We start from the raw sequence: 23,022 nt of genomic DNA on the forward strand, positions 1-23,022 counted from the left end.
CTTTGCTTTATCTGTTTCCATCCACTCAGCTCTTCTTCTAGTACTAGTGATAACCCCAGCTCTGACTCAGCCCCTTCACAACAAACAACAAAAACAACAACAAAATATTATTTAGAAAATGTGATGTTTTTATATGGTTTTTCAACACTAGTTGTTAAACAAACATGATATATTGGTTATGAACGGAGCATAACTAATGCTAAGGGATAGTAATTGTTGTTTTATATGTTTACAAACACACCTCAGGCAGGCTGTTCTTAATCAACTCATACAAACATTGTTAGAGCCACTTGTGTGACAACAGTAATGCTAAAATATCCTGAGATATATTGCCTGGCCTGGCAGCCCAAAGCCTGGACCCTGGGACAACTGTACCTGGTGGTCGCCTGCCAATGATATCACTTGGTCTTGGGTGTGGAAGCCTCTTACAACAGACACCATGGTCACTATTGACCCCAACCATGCTGTGCCCACTGACCACCAGAGGAGGCTGGTAAGGGGAGGATGAACGGCTCATAATAAAGGCAGGAATGAAGTGAGTGAAACACCCGTGTTTTTTATGTGTTTGATACCATTCTATTCCAGCCATTATTATGATACTGTCCTCCATGCCACCAGCCACCACTGCTGACTACAGACCAGAAACCAGACAGTCTAACTGGCAACCCACAGATACATTAGTCTGGTCCCAGATCTGTGTGTACTTTAGAGAATTCCTTTAGATATACATGGCATGACAATGACAGTCAGAAGAGTTGAACAGATCTGAATCAGGAAACTAAGAGTTGGTTTAAACAGATCTGAATCAGGAAACTAAGAGTTGTTTTAAACAGATCTGAATCAGGAAACTAAGAGTTGGTTTAAACAGATCTGAATCAGGAAACTAAGAGTTGGTTTGAACAGATCTGAATCAGGACACTAAGAGTTGGTTTAAACAGATCTGAATCAGGACACTAAGAGTTGGTTTGAGGGTGTCAAGGGTGTCAATAATTTGTGACCCCACTGTATACTTCAAAGTTGGAGATATGGTGAAACTGGATTATCATAATGATTCTACATGTTATAGTATGAACCTGGATCATCATAATGATTCTACATGTTTTTGTATGAACCTGGATCATCATAATGATTCTACATGTTATAGTATGAACCTGGATCATCATAATGATTCTACATGTTATAATATGCCATAGCCTTTCCAGGCCAAAGGTTAAACTGCTGTTATGGTTATGATATACTATGGTGTTGTGTCACTAGACTTTGATCAGATATTATTGCATCCAAAGATCAACTGTACATAGAACATAGATACAGAGATATTTGTCATCAGGAAGGTGCTCTCTCAGCACAACGGATAATATCTCAATGACTTGACTTGTTCTGGTTGTGAATTCAGCCTACAAGGTAAGAATCTTTCCAGGGATTATTGTAAAGTGCGTAGGGACATTAAATGTATGATATTGTTTTAGTATAGAAAATGACAGTAAAATACTCAGATCTAACAGTCCATTTCACCTGGGACAGCTACGTGACAGTTCAATCATACTAAATGGCGCTAACTGGGCGTAGGCAAATCAAATTTAAAAAACATATTGTTCATATGTCGTATTGTAGGATGCGTATATCTGGTTATTTTACCATTTGTAAAAATGTTCATGTATCATAGTTCTATTCTGACAGAATATCAGAACATTTGTTGTTTTCATAATTACCAGATTTCCTGCTTCCTGTGTAATTTGGGGTGAAACCACTGAACATACCTTTCTTAACATTGTTATTATGAATTAAATGTAGTAATAGTATAATAATAGTATAATAATAGTATAGTAATAGTATAATAATAGTATAATAATAGTATAGTAATAGTATAATAATAGTATAATAATAGTATAATAATAGTATAATAATAGTATAATAATAGCATACCTGTTGAACAAAGCAACACACTAGAATGAGTGAAATGATGAACAGAGAAAGTGAGATATTATTATCAATAGTTTCTCTACATGGAGAAGAGGTGAAACGTATCAGTCACCACTACATGTTCATGTGATGCATTAAATCACCTGACTGTTTGGATGTGTCTGTTAGGAAATGTTTAATTTGTCTGTCAGTAAATGTTTAATTTCTAAGAGATCATGAATACAATAGAACAATTGACATTCCATAATTAGTTTTCACTGTGTTAACCACAACCAACATGTTGGATCTCTGTTTAGACGACAGTTCTCTAAAATGAGTCTCTCTGGGAAGAGAGAGGAAGGGGGTCCTGCCTCTAAAATGAGTCTCTCTGGGGAACATGACACCAAAGCTAAGAGGTGAGATGACAATGTTGTTTAAGAACTTATAAAGATTTTATTTCTAAAACGTTATATTTGACATTCGTCATTTTTCATCAGAAATGATTTCTTATGGGTACGTTCATGTGTCTGTAAAATACTATTGTTCTGAGAATTTTTGTTTCGCAAAATGCTATATAGCTGGAATGAAATGTTTGTATCCTGTATATTTGACTGTGATATGTGGCTGTCTCACCAGCACACACACACACACACACACACACACACACACGCACACACACACGCACACACACACACACACACACACACACACACTAATCATTTTGCCTCCTGTTAATTATTGCCTAATATGTTGGCATGCATAACCTTATTGTTTTGACTAGTTCTGATCGTTGTTACAAGCTGAATTCTGACAATATAAACCGTTTTATCAACACACTCTTCACTCCTGTTTAAACCAAACAGGTTATATCTTGCTTAATATCCGGAATCACTAAAAGTTCTATATAGAATCCCTTTTAAAGGGTTCTATCTTGCTTAATATCCAGAACCACTAAAAGTTCTATATAGAATCCCTTTTCTAGGGTTCTTTGATCAGAACTCTAGAGGTTCTTCTTCACTGAACCAAAATGGTTCCATATAGAACCCTGCATGGTGCCATTTATGAATTATGGCTACTACTATTAAAGAGTAACATTTTTAGCTAAGAATATAATTTATAGTTTTTAGCTAAGAATATAATTTATAGTTTTTAGCTAAGAATATAATTTATAGTTTTTAGCTAAGAATATAATTTATAGTTTTTAGCTAAGAATATAATTTATAGGAAAAACGGAATGGAGGAAAAGTCACAATATTAGTTAAAAATTATCTTTAGAAATAGCAGTGCTGGGGGATTTGGAAAGCCATAGTCAGTCAATCAACAATAGAATAATACTCTTTTGAAAAATCTGTATCTTTAACTGACAGTCTGTGGATACTAGACTAGAAAGGTTAAAATCCATGTAAGACTCACAACACAGTTGAATAATATATGTGGGGTGGAAATCAAGAGGATGTTCTACAGAGACAGGTGGACTGGGCTGAGAGGAGCAGAGGGGCGGGATTAAAATAGCTCATGATGGGTAATAGTCATTACTGTAAACACTATAGATGTCATTACTGTAAACGTTATAGATATCATTACTGTAAACACTATAGATGTCATTACTGTAAACATTATAGATGTTATTACTGTAAACACTATAGATGTCATTACTGTAAACACTATAGATGTCATTACTGTAAACACTATAGATGTCATTACTGTAAACATTATAGATGTTATTACTGTAAACACTATAGATGTCATTACTATAAACACTATAGATGTCATTACTGTAAACACCATAGATGTCATTACTGTAAACATTATAGATGTCATTACTGTAAACACTATAGATGTCATTACTGTAAACACTATAGATGTCATTACTGTAAACACTATAGATGTCATTACTGTAAACACTATAGATGTCATTACTGTAAACACTATAGATGTCATTACTGTAAACACTATAGATGTCATTACTGTAAACACTATAGATGTCATTACTGTAAACACTATATATGTCATTACTGTAAACACTATAGATGTCATTACTGTAAACACTATAGATGTCATTACTGTAAACACTATAGATGTCATTACTGTAAACACTATAGATGTCATTACTGTAAACACTATAGATGTCATTACTGTAAACACTATAGATGTCATTACTGTAAACACTATAGATGTCAGTGTACTATCTATCCAAATGTAATGTGGCAGCAGCGTAGCTTAGTGGTTAGAGCGTCGGACTAGACTAGTAACCGAAATGTTGCATGTTCAAACCCCCTGAGCTGACATGGTACAAATCTGTCGTTCTGCCCCTGAACAGGCAGTTAACCCACTAGGCTGTCATTGAAAATAAGAATTTGTTCTTAACTGACTTGCCTAGTTAATAAAATGTTTTTTTTTATTATATAAATAGTGACTGTGTATTGGGGGGTAGAATTGATCTTCATTATATGCAAACACACTGTTGTCCAGGGAGGCATCTCTTTGTTTGAATGATGGCCCACGTCAACTCTGGATGACTTCTTTACAGTACAGTACAGTACAACTGTGTTCATTGGTTACAGAAAACAACAGCAATGTGTGTTCTGCTCTGTTCTCAACCCCCCAAACAGCAGACCTCACACATACATTTGAGACGACCACAGGTTCAACCTCAGTGCAGCTCCCCTGGATGGAGAGCATATTGTGGGGTTAGGGGCTTGCTCAATGGCCCAACACAAGGGGATTGTTTTGAGGATGTGAACACAGCAGCCCTCCAGTGGTCATATCAATTCTGCCCGTATTTTCCAGCTACTGGCCCGCGATTCAAACCGAACAACTTTTCGGCCGCAGGTCCAACGCCTGCCAAAGCTCCATCTGATTTGCCGCTGGGCAACAACCTGAGTTAATCTGCCAAAATGAAGCCAAAGTGCTATGCAGACGTGATTATTATGATGTAGAACAACAACTTACATGCAGTTATCAGCAGCAGCCACAAGAGAGAGCCTCTGATAGTTCTGGGTCACTGCCAGACTGAGCAGAACATAGATACTGTGTTAAAAGTCATCTAATGATTAACTAGGCTATTGAACATTTCTTCAAGTGCAGTCGCAACAACCATCAAGCGCTATGATGAAACTGGCTCTCATGAGGACCGCTACAGGAAAGCAAGACCCAGAGTTACCTCTGCTGCAGAGGATAAGTTCATTAGAGTAACCAGCCTCAGATTGCAGCCCAAATAAATGCTTCATAGAGTTCAAGTAACAGACGCATCTCAACATCAACTGTTCCGAGGAGACTACATGAATCAGGCCTTCATTGTCAAATTGCTGCAAAGAAACCATTACTAAAGGACACCAATAATAAGAAGAGATTTGCTTGGGCACACAAACACGAGCAATGGATATTAGACCGGTGGAAATCTGTCCTTTGGTCTGATGAGGCCAAGTATTAGGTTTTTGGTTCCAACCGCCGTGTGTTTTTCAACAGGACAATGACCCAACACACCTCCAGGCTGTGTAAGGGCTATTTGACCAAAAAGGAGGGTGATGGAGTGCTGCATCAGATGATCTGGCCTCCACAATTACCCGACCTCAACCAAATTGAGATGGTTGGGGATGAGTTGGATCAAAGAGTAAAGGAAAAGCAGCCAAAAAGTGCTCAGCATATGTGGGAACTTGAGAGAATGCCAAGAGTGTGCAAAGCTGTCATCAAGTCAAATTTGTGGCTACAAGTCAAAAGGGATCTCCATCCTTATGTAGTACTCTGGGGTTCTGATCTATGCCATCAAGTGCTGCTTTTAGTTTTAGACTATTGGAAAAGCTTTCCAGGTGAAGCTGGTTGAGAGAATGCCAAGAATGTGCAAAGCTGTCATTAAGGCAACGGGTGGCTACTTTGAAGAATGTATTTTTGATTTGTTTATGACTTTTTTTGGTTACTACATGATTCCATATGTGTTATTTCATAGTGTTGATGTCTTCACTATTATTCTAGAAAAATAGTAAAATAGTAATAGTAAAATAAACTGGAATGAGTAGATGTGTACAAACTATGGACTGATATATATCTTCTCATTTTATTTGGTTTACTTTAGTCCTCACAGGTCTTAACCTACAGAAGGAATGTATTATGTTGTAGATACTTTAGTCTGGGTAAACCATGTGATTCTATGTTTAGCAGAGATCTTCTGTGTATAAAGTGACGAGGGAGGGCTTAAAAACATTTAAAGACTCACTTAGCTGTTGTACGAGTTGTCTGAGGCAGGCGTTAGATTATGAGCGTTTTCAACTGCATCATTAATAACGATGGTTTTGGGAAACAGCTCTGTTACGAATTCTCTGCGGGTGACTGTTATCAGCACCTCACAACCCCAAGCAGTCCACTCCACTCCTCTCCCCATCCCCCACAACTGGAGCCTGAGAGTCTGTGACAGGCCTGGGGAAATATTGTCCATGGAGATCCACATTAGAATATATTTTTGCCATCGCGGGCCAGAATCAAATTACAGGATTATACATCATGTTTATGACTGTGTTGACAGATATAGTTGAAGTTGGAAGTTGGAGTCATTAAAACTAGTTTTTCAACCACTCCACAAATTTCTTGTTAACAAACTATAGTTTGGGCAAGTTGGTTAGGACATCTACTTTGTTCATGACACAAGTAATTTTTCCAACAATTGTTTACAGACAGATTATTTCACTTATAATTCACTGTATCACCATTCCAGTGGGTCAGAAGTTTACATACACTAAGTTGACTGTGCCTTTAAACAGCTTGGAACATTCCAGAAAATTATGTCATGGCTTTAGAAGCTTCTGATAGGCTAATTGACATCATTTGAATCAATTGGAGGTGAGTGAAATAATCTGTCTGTAAACAATTGTTGAAAAAAATGACTTGTGTCATGCACAAAGTAGATGTCCTAACCGACTTGCCAAAACTATAGTTTGTTAAAACAAGAAATATGTGGAGTGGTTGAAAAACGATTTTTAATGACTACAACCTAAGTGTATTTAAACTTCCGACTTCAACTGTAGGTTGACCCAAACAGTACAAACATCTTCTTCTGAGCATGACTCCTAATCTTTGGAAGGTTTTGTTCATCGAGAGATGCATAGAACCTCGTCAGTGGCATTGTTTTGAATCACTGCATCAGACTGAAGATCGATAAGCTCAAGTTGCAGGTCAGTGGGAGCGTTATCCACATTCAAGGTGAAAGGAGAGGAAACCAACAGCAGTGATGTATACTTCTCCTGCTGGTCATCTGATAGGGAACAGACTTGTAGTGTCGGAAGGTGCGTGAGATTGTTAGCTTCTACTTGGCGGGTCAGGAGGAGTCATTTTCCCTTGAAGGCTTTGGCAAGGCTGTACATCTGATGTGCAAAAAAGCCCTTCCCTAGTAGTTTGGAATTCAGTTCATTCATGAGGGCCATGATGTCCAGGGTGAAGGCCAAATCAGCCAACCATTCTTTATCTTGCAGTTGAGGGAAATCCACATAGATTTTGCTCTTATGAAGTTTACAAGTTTAGTGACTGTATACACAACATGGCTAATTTTCAGAACACATTTACCGAGCACCTCCTGATGAATAATGTAATGCAGGAAAATCATTTTCTGATCTGGGTTCAGCTCAGCTACTTGATCTTGTATCCTTTTCAAAAGGACAATGTTTTTCCTGTCAAGTTTGGGCATCCATCAGTGGTCACACTGGATAACTTTTCAAAACTCAGTCCCAGCTTTGCCACACACTTATTAACCTCCTCCAATAAATCTTTCCCTGTGGTTGTGCTCTTCATTGACTGCACTGAAGCTCCTCTGTCATTTCTAAGTCTGGGGTTATGACCTCGTAAGAATATCAACAACTGCACCGTGTCACGTGCATCACTGCTCTCATCCAGGGCCAAGGAGAAATAGGTGAAATCCTTTACCTTGTCTTTCAACTGTCGTTCCATATTCTCTGCCATGTCCTCAACACGCCGTGTCACTGTTCGTCTTGACAGGGAAACATTTTTGTGGAAAAGTTTTGCTGCAGAGTCAATTAAACATTATTTTATGAATTCGCCCTCAGTGAATGGCTTGCTATGTTTAGCAATTTTGTGGGACAGTACATAGCTAGCTCTTGATTACGTCATTTGCTGAATGCGGTTTTGTGAAATGTCCTTGCTTCTTTTGCAACTGGGAAAGCAACTCTTTCGATGCACTTGCCTTCTGTGTGATCACACTCTCTGCAGCCGATGTGAGTAAGAACTTTAAACAAGCCAACATTCACAAGGCCGCGGGGCCAGGTGGATTACCAGGACGTGTACTGTGAGCATGTGCTGACCAACTGGCAAGTGTTTTCACTGACATTTTCAACCTGTCCCTGACTGAGTTTGTAATACCAACATGTTTCAAGCAGACCACCATAGTCCCTGTGCCCAAGAACGCTAGGTGACCTGCCTAAATGACTACCGACCCGTAGCACTCACGTCTGTAGCTATGAAGTGCTATGAAAGGCTGGTCATGTCTCACATCAACACCATTATCCCAGAAACCTTAGACCCACTCCAAGTTGCATACCTCACCAACAGATCCACAGATGATGCCATCTCTATTGCACTCCACACTGCCCTTTCCCACCTGGACAAAAGGAACACCTATTTGAGAATGCTATTCGTTGACGACAGTTCAGCGTTCAACATCATAGTGCCCTCAAAGCTCATCACTAATCTAAGAACTCGGGGACTAAACACCTCCCTCTGCAACTGGATCCTGTACTTCCTGATGGGCCGCCCCCAGGGGGTGAGGGTAGGTAACAACACAACTGTCACGCTGATCCTCAACACGGGGGCCCCTCAGGGGTGCGTGCTCAGTCCACGCCTGTACTCCTTGTTCACTCATGACTGCACGGCCAGGCACGACTCCAACACCATCATTAAGTTTCCTGATGATGCTACAGTGGTAGGTCTGATCACCAACAACGACGAGACAGCCTATAGGGAGGAGGTCAGAGACCTGGCCGAGTGGTGCCAGGACAACAACCTCTCTCTCAACGTGATCAAGACTAAGAAGATGATTGTGGACTACAGTTAAATGAGGTCCGAGCACGCCCCCATTCTCATCGACAGGGCTGTAGTGGAGCAGGTTGAGAGCTTCAAGTTCCTTGGTGTCCACATCAACAAACTAGAATGGTCAAAGCACACCAAGACAGTTGTGAAGAGGACACCACAATACCTATTCCCCCTCAGGAGACTGAAAACGTTTGGCATGGGTCCTCAGATCCTCAAAAGGTTCTACAGCTGCACCATCGAGAGCATCCTGATGGGTTGTATCACTGCTTGGTATGGCAACTGCTCGGCCTCCGACCGCAAGGCACTACAGAGGGTAGTGCATACGGCCCAGTACATCACTGGGGCTGAGCTTCGTGCCGTCCAGGACCTCTATACCAGGCGGTGTCAGAAGAAGGCCCTAAAATTTGTCAAAGATTCCAGCCACCGTAGTCATAGACTGTTCTCTGCTACCGCACGGCAAACCGTACCGGAGAGCCAAGTCTAAGTCCAAGAGGCTTCTAAAACAGCTTCTACTCCCAAGCCTTTAGACTGCTGAACATCTAATCAATTGGATACCCAGACTATTTGCATTGCACCCCCCTTTTATGTTTCTGCTTCTATCTGTTATAAGCCCCTTTAATAACTCTACCCACATCTATAGATTACCTCAATTACCTCGACTAACCGGTGTCCCCGCACACTGACTCTGTACTGGTACCTACAGTATATAGCCTCGGTATTTTTTTTTTTTTGCTCTTTAGTTACTTGTTACTTTGATTTCTTTTTTTTTTGGGTGGTAGGGTATTTTTATTAAAACTGCATTATTGGTTAAGGGCTTGTAAGTAAGCATCTCACTGTAAGGTGTATTGGCGCCTATGACAAATCAAATTTGATTTGTGAAACCGGGCCCTGGATAAGAGCATCTGCTGAATGACTAAAATGTTGAATGTAAATATTTTACAAAGTGTACTGTATTGAATTTCTATTTTTAAGTATAGAAAAATGTATGTAAAAAAATAAAAAATATGTACAATAATAAAAAAATAAATAATTGCACAGTTCTTTACTAAAAATGTAGTTATTTGTTACATTTGACTGTATAAAACCAAGCAGTACTACTTATTTCTCTAAGAGTGAGGCAGATTTTTAGCATTTAGCAACAACAAAAAAAATATTTGTCTCTGAAATGAAACAATCAAGTAATAGATTTTAAACAAACACATGTCTGTCATTGAACAACCCCATGCCAAGGCAAGATAGTGAAAAAACACACCAATCTCATTCATATTTTACTTTAACAAAAAGCTAATTTACCCACATTTCTGAAAATGGATATATAGTGCATTTGAAAAGTATTCAGACCCCTTGACATTTTCCACATTTTGTTACATTACTGCCTTCTTCAAAAATTGATTAAATTGTTGTTTTTTTCTCTCTCAACAATCTACACACAATACCTCATATTGACAAAGCAAAAACAGTTGAAGAACTGTTTGCAAATGTATTTAAAAAAACCCTGAAATATCACATTTACATAAGTATTCAGACCCTTTCCGAATGCACTGTATAGCGATTTTGGAATGAAACTCTTGTTTCCCCAACTGAGCTTAGAGTAGATGAAGAGACGTAATGTTTGTCTCTGTTGTGTTGAAGTCCAATCAAGCAGGAGAGACCAGCCTCCCCTGTACCCAGCTGTGTGTCCATGAAGAGTGACCAGTCTATGGAACTACCTATAGTGTTCAGAGAGGGAGAATTTTCTACTGAACAAAGGTAAAAAGAACTCATGGGTCCTGGTCAGTGAGTTAAACAACACTGTCTCTAGTCATTTCTCCTCTCCCATTTTCCCATTTCTGTTTGTTGTTTTCATAATCCATAGGCAAATAGTTTTTTCCATTTTCATAGTCCTAAAATGATATTAAACATTCCCTCCCTGTGTGTGTGTGTGTGCACTCCTTGGATGTTTTGTCCACAGAAACCAACAGGAGAGATCAGAGTCAGACATTCTCAGTGGTCAGTCTTTCCAAAGTCAGCAAACAGACCTGGACTCCATATTCAGTGTATGTGGTCCTGTTATGTACATTTGTTTTTGTTTACCTCCAGTAAAGTTGATCTGTCAATCATTAATTTGTGTGTTAATGAGAAAGCATTTATCTTGCTTAACTTATTTACTTAACCTATTTCAGTTGCTTGAAGAAAATATTATCACATTTGTGAAGAACGAGCTGAAGATGTTCAAGAGGATTCTGAGTCCAGAACTCCCACAAGGCTTTGAGAGTCAGAAGCAGGAAGTGGTGGATGCTGAAGATGAGAAGCATGAGAGCAGTGCCAGAGAGGGGGCTCTGAAGATCACACTGCACGTCCTGAGGAAAATGAACCAGAAGGAGCTTGCTGACACACTGGAGAAAAGTAAGAGCTGTCTGCCTCATGTTGAATGCTGTTTCATAACAAACATATAAAAACTGTAGATAAAGTACAGCTAAAGTAGCTGTGTAATTCAATGATATTGTAGCAGCCTTAACAAAACACCTAGTGACCTCATCAAGTAGCAGCAGGGATGTGTTGATTCATTTAGACAGGAGAGACAGATAATTATTATTCATTAACTATTCCACCAATTAAACCAATAATAATATAATCAGTCAAACCAGTGTGCAATTCATTATGAAAACATTAACACATTTATACAGGCAGGTAAGATAATAAATTATAATAATGTACAACTTTAGGCATTGAAACAGATGTAATATTGATATCCTGTGTTTCATTTCTAGATTCAGATGAGCTTGCTGTGATTTGCCAACGTGAACTCAAATCTAATCTAAAGAAGACGTTTCAATGTATATTTGAGGGGATCGCTAAACAAGGAAACCCAACACTTCTCAATAAGATCTACACAGAGCTCTACATCACAGAGGGTGGAACAGGAGAGGTCAATAATGAACATGAGCTGAGACAGATTGAGACAACAACCAGGAAACAAGCAAGACCAGAGACTGCAATCAAATGTAACGACATCTTCAAACCCTTAACTGGACAAGACAAACTTATCAGAACTGTGTTGACAAAGGGAGTCGCTGGCATTGGAAAAACAGTCTCTGTGCAGAAGTTCATTCTGGACTGGGCTGAAGGAAAAGCAAATCAGGATGTCCAATTTGTGTTTTCATTCCCTTTTCGGGAGCTGAATTTGATGAAAGAGGACAAACACACTTTGATTGAACTTCTCAATCACTTCTCAATGGAAATCAAAGAATCAAGAATCTCCAACTACGACAAGTACAAAGTTCTGTTCATCTTTGATGGTCTGGATGAGTGCCGACTGCCCCTAGACTTCCAGAAGAACAAGATCTGTTGTGACATCACAGAGTCAACCTCAGTGGATGTTCTGCTGACAAATCTCATCAAGGGAAATCTGCTTCCCTCTGCTCTCCTCTGGATAACTACCCGACCTGCAGCAGCCAATAAGATCCCTTCAGGTTGTGTTGACCAGGTGACAGAGGTACGAGGGTTCAATGACCCACAGAAGGAGGAGTACTTCAGGAAGAGATTCAGTGATGATGACCTGGCCAGCAGAATCATCTCACACATAAAGACATCAAGGAGCCTCCACATCATGTGCCACATTCCAGTCTTCTGTTGGATTTCTGCAACAGTCCTTGAAGACATGCTGAAACATAAGAGAGAAGAGATGCCCAAGACTCTGACTGAGATGTACACACACCTTGTGGTGTTTCACACCAAACAGAAGAATGAAAAGTATCTTGGGAAAGAAGAGACAGGTCCACACTGGAATAAAGAGAGCATTCTGTCACTGGGAAAACTGGCTTTTCAACAGCTTGTCAAGGGCAATCTGATTTTCTATGAGGAAGACCTGAAGGAGGCTGGCATTGATGTCAATGAAGCCTCAGTGTACTCAGGATTGTGCACACAGATCTTTAAAGAGGAATGTGGGCTGTACCAGGACAAGGTGTACTGCTTCGTGCATCTGAGCATTCAGGAGTTTCTGGCTGCTGTATATGTGTTCCTTTCATTCAGCAACAACAATGAAAATCTAATGGCCGAACCTCAAACAACATCCAGCAACGATTGTCTACTGAAGCCAGAAGTTACTTTCTACAAGAGTGCTGTGGATAAAGCCTTACAAAGTGAGACAGGAAACCTGGACCTTTTCCTCCGCTTCCTTCTGGGCCTCTCACTGGAGTCCAATCAGAAGCACTTACGAGGTCTACTGACAACGAAAGGAAGCAGTTCACAGAGCCATGACGAAACAGTCAATTACATCAAGGAGAAGATCAGGGACAGTCCATCTACAGAGAGGTGCATCAATCTGTTCTACTGTCTGAATGAACTTAATGACCATTCTCTAGTGGAGGAGATCCAAAGATACCTGAGATCAGGAAGTGTCTCCAGTGAAGAACACTCACCTGCACAGTGGTCAGCTCTGGTCTTTGTGTTGCTGACTTCAGAAAAGGAGCTGGATGTGTTTGACCTGAAGAAATACTCCAGATCAGAGGAAGGTCTTCTGAGGCTGCTGCCAGTGGTCAAAGCCTCCAGAGCTGCTCTGTGAGTAAATACAAATAAATTTAAGTGCTAATGATCTGGAAGAACTATTCAGTTTAGAGAATAATCTGTATTATTGAATAACATATTGAATCAGTACATTGGTGTTCACATTAGTATAACAAAATGACCATACAATTCTAAGAGACAGAAGATGAATCTATATGTTTGACAGAATAAACCAAATGCATTTGCCATTGTCCTTCTACACTACTGGTGTTAAATTAACAGTGTGTTTGTGAAATCATGATGATCTCTCTGTCAGGCTGTCAGGCTGTGGAGTCACAGAGGAAGGCTGTGCTTCTCTGGTCTCAGCTCTGAGGTCAAACCCCTCACACCTGAGAGAGCTGGATCTGAGGAACAATGACCTGAAGGATTCAGGAGTGAAGCTGCTCTCTGCTGGACTGGGGAATCCCCACTGTAAACTGGAGACTCTGAGGTCAGTATTCCTGTAGTTGGTCAACAAGTGATAACTGTTCACCAGATTCACATGTGTTTATCAGGCACACATAGTCCACATCATATGTGTTTGGACAGTGAAGTTTACAGTTTTAAATTTGGCGCTATGCTCCAGCATTTAGGATTTGAGATCAAAAGTTTAATATTAGGTGACAGTACAGAATGTCACCTTTTATTTGAGGTTAACGGTGAGAGGTTAGTATGTTTTGTTGTAGCCTCTGTAACTCTCTCACTCGTTATTATTAATGATTCATTCATGATAGACTCAACATTATAGACTGACCAGTAGACTGAACCAGTAGACTGACCAGTAGACTGACCAGTAGACTGACCAGTAGACTGACCAGTAGACTGACCAGTAGACTGACCCAGTAGACTGACCAGTAGACTGACCAAGTAGACTGACCAAGTAGACTGACCCAGTAGACTGACCCAGTAGACTGACCCAGTAGACTGACCAGTAGACTGAACCAGTAGACTGACCAGTAGACTGACCAGTAGACTGACCAGACCAGTTTAAGAAGAAGTATCAGTCAGAAGACAGACAGTGAGGTGTCAGACTTAGATTGTATTGAGTATACAGTCCACACCATATCTATTTAGACAGTGAGGTATCAGATTTAGATTGTATTGAGTATACAGTCCACACCATATCTATTTAGACAGTGAGGAATCAGATTTAGATTGTATTGAGTATACAGTCCACACCATATCTATTTAGACAGTGAGGTATCAGATTTAGATTGTATTGAGTATACAGTCCACACCATATCTATTTAGACAGTGAGGTATCAGATTTAGATTGTATTGAGTATACAGTCCACACCATATCTATTTAGACAGTGAGGTATCAGATTTAGATTGTATTGAGTATACAGTCCACACCATATCTATTTAGACAGTGAGGTATCAGATTTAGATTGTATTGGGTATACAGTCCACACCATATCTATTTAGACAGTGAAGTATCAGATTTAGATTGTATTGAGTATACAGTCCACACCATATCTATTTAGACAGTGAGGTATCAGATTTAGATTGTATTGAGTATACAGTCCACACCATATCTATTTAGACAGTGAGGTATCAGATTTAGATTGTATTGAGTATACAGTCCACACCATATCTATTTAGACAGTGACGTTAACATTTTAAATGTGGCTCTATACTCCAGAATTTTGGATTTGAGATCAAATGTTTTTTGAGGTGCCAGTATACTCAAATTTTCATACAAACCATTTTTCTCTCTAGAAGCAATATTATGATAATTTATAATAATGATACATTCATTTATTAATAAATACAAAAGAATAGCAGTGTGGTTTTAATATGATTTAACTCTTTACAGGCTGTCAGGCTGTCTAGTCACAGAGGAAGGCTGTGCTTCTCTGGTCTCAGCTCTGGAGTCAAACCCCTCACACCTGAGAGAGCTGGATCTGAGGAACAATGACCTGAAGGATTCAGGAGTGAAGCTGCTCTCTGCTGGACTGGGGAATCCCCACTGTAAACTGGAGACTCTGAGGTCAGTATTCCTGTAGTTGGTCAACAAGTGATAACTGTTCACTAGATCCACATGTGTTTACCAGGCACCCATAGTCCACATCATATGTGTTTACCAGGCACCCATAGTCCACATCATATGTGTTTACCAGGCACATAGTCCACATCATATGTGTTTACCAGGCACCCATAGTCCACATCATATGTGTTTACCAGGCACCCATAGTCCACATCATATGTGTTTACCAGATACATAGTCCACACCATATGTGTTTACCAGGCACATAGTCCACATCATATGTGTTTACCAGACACATAGTCCACATCATATGTGTTTACCAGGCACCCATAGTCCACATCATATGTGTTTACCAGACACACATAGTCCACATCATATGTGTTTACCAGACACACATAGTCCACATCATATGTGTTTACCAGACACACATAGTCCACATCATATGTGTTTACCAGGCACATAGTCCACATCATATGTGTTTACCAGGCACACATAGTCCACATCATATGTGTTTACCAGGCACACATAGTCCACATCATATGTGTTTACCAGACACACATAGTCCACATCATATGTGTTTACCAGACACACATAGTCCACATCATATGTGTTTACCAGACACACATAGTCCACATCATATGTGTTTACCAGGCACATAGTCCACATCATATGTGTTTACCAGGCACACATAGTCCACATCATATGTGTTTACCAGGCACATAGTCCACATCATATGTGTTTACCAGACACACATAGTCCACATCATATGTGTTTACCAGGCACATAGTCCACATCATATGTGTTTACCAGGCACATAGTCCACATCATATGTGTTTACCAGGCACATAGTCCACATCATATGTGTTTACCAGGCACATAGTCCACATCATATGTGTTTACCAGGCACACATAGTCCACATCATATGTGTTTACCAGGCACATAGTCCACATCATATGTGTTTACCAGACACATAGTCCACATCATATGTGTTTACCAGGCACATAGTCCACATCATATGTGTTTACCAGGCACACATAGTCCACATCATATGTGTTTACCAGGCACACATAGTCCACATCATATGTGTTTACCAGACACATAGTCCACATCATATGTGTTTACCAGACACACATAGTCCACATCATATGTGTTTACCAGACACATAGTCCACATCATATGTGTTTACCAGACACATAGTCCACATCATATGTGTTTACCAGGCACATAGTCCACATAATATGTGTTTACCAGACACACATAGTCCACATCATATGTGTTTACCAGGCACACATAGTCCACATCATATGTGTTTACCAGGCACACATAGTCCACATCATATGTGTTTACCAGGCACACATAGTCCACATCATATGTGTTTACCAGGCACATAGTCCACATCATATGTGTTTACCAGGCACACATAGTCCACATCATATGTGTTTACCAGACACATAGTCCACATCATATGTGTTCGGACAGTGAAGTTTACAGTTTTCAAATGTATTCTATACTCCAGCAATTTAGATTTGATAAAACAGTTTAATATTAGGTGACAGTACAGAATGTCACCTTTTATTAGAGGTTAATGGTGAGAGGTTAGTATGTTTAGTTGTAGCCTCTGTAACTCTCTCACTCATTATTATTAATGATTCATTCATGATCTTTCTCAATCATGGCAGTGACCAGCTTGATGTAGTCATCGCGTTCAAATAATATGGGACCAAATACTATACTTCTAACTACTTTAATACACGTTCATTCATTTATGAATAGATATGGCAGGTTAAAAAATATACTGCCACTCCAATTTCACCACCAAAGAATATTTGGTATGATATGATTTGACTCTTTGCAGGCTGTCAGGCTGTCTAGTCACTGAAGAAGGCTGTGCTTCCCTGGTCTCAGCTCTGAGGTCAAACCCCTCACACCTGAGAGAACTGGACCTGAGCTACAATCACCCAGGAGACTCAGGAGTCAGACTGCTCTCTGCTAGACTGGAGGATCCACACTGCAGACTGGAGAAACTCAAGTATGTAGAGGGTTTATGTCAATGTTCATATCAGACATGTTTGACTTATCAGGCCAGTTAAGACAAACATTCTTATCACGACTTCGACAAAGTTATATGCTGACTGTGTGTGTTTATCCGTGCGTGTGCGTGTGTGTGTGTGTACTTGTGTACGTGTGTGAGTTGGCGTGTATCACTCAATGACTGTCTGTTCTTCTGCTTACCGCTACAGTGTGGAACATGGTGGAGAGTACACAATGAAGCCTGGACTTAGAAAATGTGAGTGTTGACTACTGTGAAGAATATGACTAAGAATAATTTTTAATTCAAGTTAAGTCAAAGTCAAAGACCACCATCATTACTTACTTGGTCATATTACATTTAAGCTGTAGTTCTACAGAATCAGAAATCAGGGACACCAAAGTTTAGAAAGAGTTGCTTTGACAATGTTTGTGTCTCTATATGTCTGCATTGTGTTCTTGTTACATTAGCAATGTGTGAGTGTTCATGCATGCATACATGAAGGTGTGTGTGTGTGTGTGTGTGTGTGTGTGTGTGTGTGTGTGTGTGTGTGTGTGTGTGTGTGTGTGTGTGTGTGTGTGTGTGTGTGTGTGTGTGTGTGTGTGTGTGTGTGTGTGTGTGTGTGTGTGTGTGTGTGTGTGTGTGTGTGTGACATCATGGTTCAGTGCGACATCATGGTTCAGTATGACATCATGTGTCCAGCGTGTGTGTGTGTGTTCATCAATGCGTACAGGTGTTTGAGTATTTGTGTAATTAATGTGAATAGGTGTGTTTTATATTACCATACAGTATAACATATGATCATTCAACAAGTCTCAAGTTACCTTAACTTCTCCTTTTGATTTCTAATATTGTGTCTGGTTTCATCCATCAGATGCCTGTGATCTCACACTGGACCCAAACACAGTAAATAGACTCCTCTCTCTGTCTGAGGAGAACAGAAAGGTGACACGTGGGAGAGAGGATCGGCCATATCCTAATCACCCAGAGAGATTTGACTACAGGAAGCAGGTGCTGTGTAGAGAGGGTCTGACTGGGTGCTGTTACTGGGAGGTAGAGTGGAGTGGGAGAAGGGCTGCTATAGGAGTGACATATAAAGGAATCAGCAGGAGAGGAGAGGGTGAGGACAGTCTGATTGGATGGAATGACAAGTCCTGGAGTCTGGTCTGCTCTGACAACCTTTATACGGCCTGGCACAAAAATAATACCACTCTCATAGACGTCCCCCCCTCCAGCTCCCACAGAGTAGGAGTGTATCTGGACTGGCCAGCCAGCACTCTGTCCTTCTACAGAGTCTCCTCTGACACACTGACCCACCTGTACACATATCACACCACATTCACTGAGCCCCTCTATCCAGGGTTTCTGGTTTATGACTCCTCAGTGTCCCTGTGTCAGGAGGTCCCTGTGTCAAACACAACTTGGACCTGCTGACGTCATCTGAGCGCGTCTTATGTTTGTTGTTGGGAGCTGAAAGCTGAACGAGAGGTTTATTGATTTTATAAAGCTGACCGTGTTTTTATATTATTATATTTTATGATCCTGCAGCACTGTTGGGCTTAGTTGCTGTGAGTGCTGCTGTCTGTCCCGGTATCCTGCAGCACTGTTGGGCTTAGTTGCTGTGAGTGCTGCTGTCTGTCCCGGGATCCTGCAGCACTGTTGGGCTTAGTTGCTGTGAGTGCTGCTGTCTGTCCCGGTATCCTGCAGCACTGTTGGGCTTAGTTTCTGTGAGTGCTGCTGTCTGTCCCGGGATCCTGCAGCACTGTTGGGCTTAGCTGTCTGTCCCGGGTATTGTAATGTTTTTAAAATGGTATAAACTGCCTTAATTTTGCTGGACCCCAGGAAGTAGAGATGCTGCCTTGGCAGCTAATGGGGATCCACAATAAATACAAACACAAAATAAAAATACAACATGTCGTTTCCCTTTAATCATGGTTCAGTATGACATCATGGTTCAGTATGACATCATGGTTCAGTATGACATCATGGTTCAGTATGACATCATGGTTCAGTATGACATCATGGTTCAGTACGACATCATGGTTCAGTACGACATCATGGTTCAGTACGACATCATGGTTCAGTACGACATCATGGTTCAGTACGACATCATGGTTCAGTACGACATCATGGTTCAGTACGACATCATGGTTCAGTACGACATCATGGTTCAGTATGACATCATGGTTCAGTACGACATCATGGTTCAGTACGACATCATGGTTCAGTACGACATCATGGTTCAGTACGACATCATGGTTCAGTACGACATCATGGTTCAGTACGACACTCTTAGAATAGCTCTCTAGTGTGTAAACATATGATTGTAAATATTCATGAATAAACACCATTGAAGTTGACAGACATTGTCAACTAGAGTCAGTCATTAGTAGAATGAATCACCCACTGTTTTGAAAAACTGTTTTAATATAGAAATCATTAATCTTGTTGTTATTGGGCTTCTTGGTGTTTGTACATATTGTTGTCTGTAGAATGTTTATTTGTCAAATTCTTGACACAACAATCCTGTTTGTATTTAAACTTAATTCCACTGAATGAAATGTACATGTGACAGATGTGACTAATAAAGTTAATCAACCAGATGAAAGAAGAGAGGTGGAAATGTTTTAATACTGATCAGAATATGACAGTACAGTAATAGATGGAAGAAGAGAGGTGGAAATGTTTTAATACTGATCAGAATATGACAGTACAGTAATAGATGGAAGAAGAGAGGTGTAAATGTTTTAATACTGATCACAATATGACAGTACAGTAATAGATGGAAGAAGAGAGGTGGAAATGTTTTAATATTGATCAGAATATGGCAGTACAGTAAATGGAGTACAGTATTAGATGGAAGAAGAGAGGTGTAAATGTTTTAATACTGATCACAATATGACAGTACAGTAATAGATGGAAGAAGAGAGGTGTAAATGTTTTAATATTTATCAGAATATGACAGTACAGTAATAGATGGAAGAAGAGAGGTGGACATTTTTTAATATTGATCACAATATGACAGTACAGTAATAGATGGAAGAAGAGAGGTGTAAATGTTTTAATACCGATCACAATATGACAGTACACTAAATGGAGTACAGTAATAGGGGTTGTGTTCAGTACATAGAAATGGGTCTTATTCAGTTGAAGAGGAAGCTGTTATGAAAACACACACAGACCTTAACTGTGTAAAATGTCAACTTCAATGGGGTTGTAGCTGTATTGAAGTGGTGTGTTTTTAGTGAATCTCCTTTATCATCTCTGGCACAACACGGGAATCTCCTTTATCATCCCTGGTACAACACGGGAATCTCCTTTATCATCTCTGGTACAACACAGGAATCTCCTTTATCATCTCTGGTACAACACGGGAATCTCCTTTATCATCTCTGGTACAACACGGGAATCTCCTTTATCATCTCTGGTACAACACGGGAATCTCCTTTATCATCTCTGGTACAACACGGGAATCTCCTTTATCATCTCTGGTACAACACGGGAATCTCCTTTATCATCTCTGGTACAACACGGGAATCTCCTTTATCATCTCTGGCACAACACCCTCTGTGAGGTCAGAAACATTTAAGGGAAGTGGAAAGAGATCCTGTGATGTGATTTCCTCTTTTGTACAGGGATTCCTTTTAAGTCTGCTAGGTTACTGGTTGTCTACAATGACGACTCCTGTGTAAATACACACCCTTGTTATGTTGCAGGAAGCAGCTTCAGGAAGTGATACTGTGTATTCAGTATTCACATTATAATATGCACTATTCTGTATATTATAATATCCACTATTCTGTCATTATGATATCCTCTATTCTGTCATTATAATATCCACTATTCTGTCATTATAATATCCACTATTCTGTCATTATTCTGTCCACTATTCTGTCAATATAATATCCACTATTCTGTCATTATGATATCCTCTATTCTGTCATTATAATATCCACTATTCTGTCATTATAATATCCACTATTCTGTCATTATGATATCCTCTATTCTGTCATTATAATGTCCACTATTCTATCATTATAATATCCACTATTCTGTCATTATAATATCAACTACATTATAATATCCACTATTCTTTCATTACTCTATCCACTATTCAGTCATTATAATATCCACTATATTATAATATCCACTATACTGTCATTATAATATCCACTATTCTGTCATTATAATATCCACTACATTATTATATCCACTATTCTGTCATTATTCTATCCACTATTCTGCCATTATTCTATCCACTATTCTGTCATTATAATATCCACTACATTATAATATCCACTATTCTGTCATTATAATATCCACTATTCTATCATTATAATATCCACTAGTCTATCATTATAATATCCACTATTCTGTATATTATAATATCCAGTATTCTGTCATTATGATATCCACTATACTGTCATTATAATATCCACTATTCTGTCATTATAATATCCTCTATTCTGTCATTATAATATCCACTATTCTGTCATTATAATATCCACTATTCTGTCATTATAATATCCACTATTCTGTCATTATATTATCCACTATTCTGTCATTATAATATCCACTACATTATTATATCCACTATTCTGTCATTATTCTATCCACTATTCTGCCATTATTCTATCCACTATTCTGTCATTATAATATCCACTACATTATAATATCCACTATTCTGTCATTATAATATCCACTATTCTATCATTATAATATCCACTAGTCTATCATTATAATATCCACTATTCTGTATATTATAATATCCAGTATTCTGTCATTATGATATCCACTATACTGTCATTATAATATCCACTATTCTGTATATTATAATATCCAGTATTCTGTCATTATGATATCCACTATACTGTCATTATAATATCAACTACATTATAATATCCACTATTCTGTCATTATAATATCCACTATTCTGTCATTATATTATCCACTATTCTGTCATTATCATATCCACTATTCTGTCATTATAATATCCACTATTCTGTCATTATAATATCCACTATTCTGTCATTATAATATCCACTATTCTGTCATTATCATATCCACTATTCTGTCATTATGATATCCACTATTCTGTCATTATAATATCCACTATTCTGTCATTATGATATCCACTATTCTGTCATTATATTATCCACTATTCTGTCATTATCATATCCACTATTCTGTCATTATGATATCCACTATTCTGTCATTATAATATCCACTATTCTGTCATTATAATATCCACTATTCTGTCATTATAACATCCACTATTCTATCATTATAATATCCACTATACTGTCATTATAATATCCACTATTCTGTCATTATATTATCCAGTATTCTGTCATTATGATATCCACTATTCTATCATTATAATATCCACTATTCTGTCATTATAATATCCACTATTCTGTCATTATAATATCAACTACATTATAATATCCACTATTCTGTCATTATAATATCAACTACATTATAATATCCACTATTCTGTCATTATAATATCAACTACATTATAATATCCACTATTCTGTCATT

At 39.0% G+C, this 23,022-nt stretch overlaps 1 protein-coding gene across 1 annotated transcript; it reads left to right on the forward strand.

Moving 5' to 3' along the window:
* Nucleotides 1–2,223: 2,223 nt before the first annotated feature.
* On the forward strand, nt 2,224–20,081 carry LOC118937841 (NLR family CARD domain-containing protein 3). Its single transcript, XM_090197611.1, has 10 exons — nt 2,224–2,318; nt 10,567–10,683; nt 10,886–10,970; nt 11,097–11,319; nt 11,685–13,473; nt 13,736–13,909; nt 15,278–15,451; nt 17,305–17,478; nt 17,690–17,736; nt 18,353–20,081. The coding sequence occupies exons 1-10, from the start codon at nt 2,236–2,238 to the stop codon at nt 18,910–18,912; spliced, it is 3,426 nt and encodes a 1,141-aa protein (XP_090053737.1). The 5' UTR covers nt 2,224–2,235; the 3' UTR covers nt 18,913–20,081.
* The last annotated feature ends 2,941 nt before the right edge of the window (nt 20,082–23,022 follow it).

The sequence above is a fragment of the Oncorhynchus mykiss genome, chromosome 13 (assembly GCF_057628025.1).
Source record: "Oncorhynchus mykiss isolate SJ-2025 chromosome 13, ASM5762802v1, whole genome shotgun sequence".
Classification (NCBI taxonomy): Eukaryota; Metazoa; Chordata; class Actinopteri; order Salmoniformes; family Salmonidae; genus Oncorhynchus; species Oncorhynchus mykiss.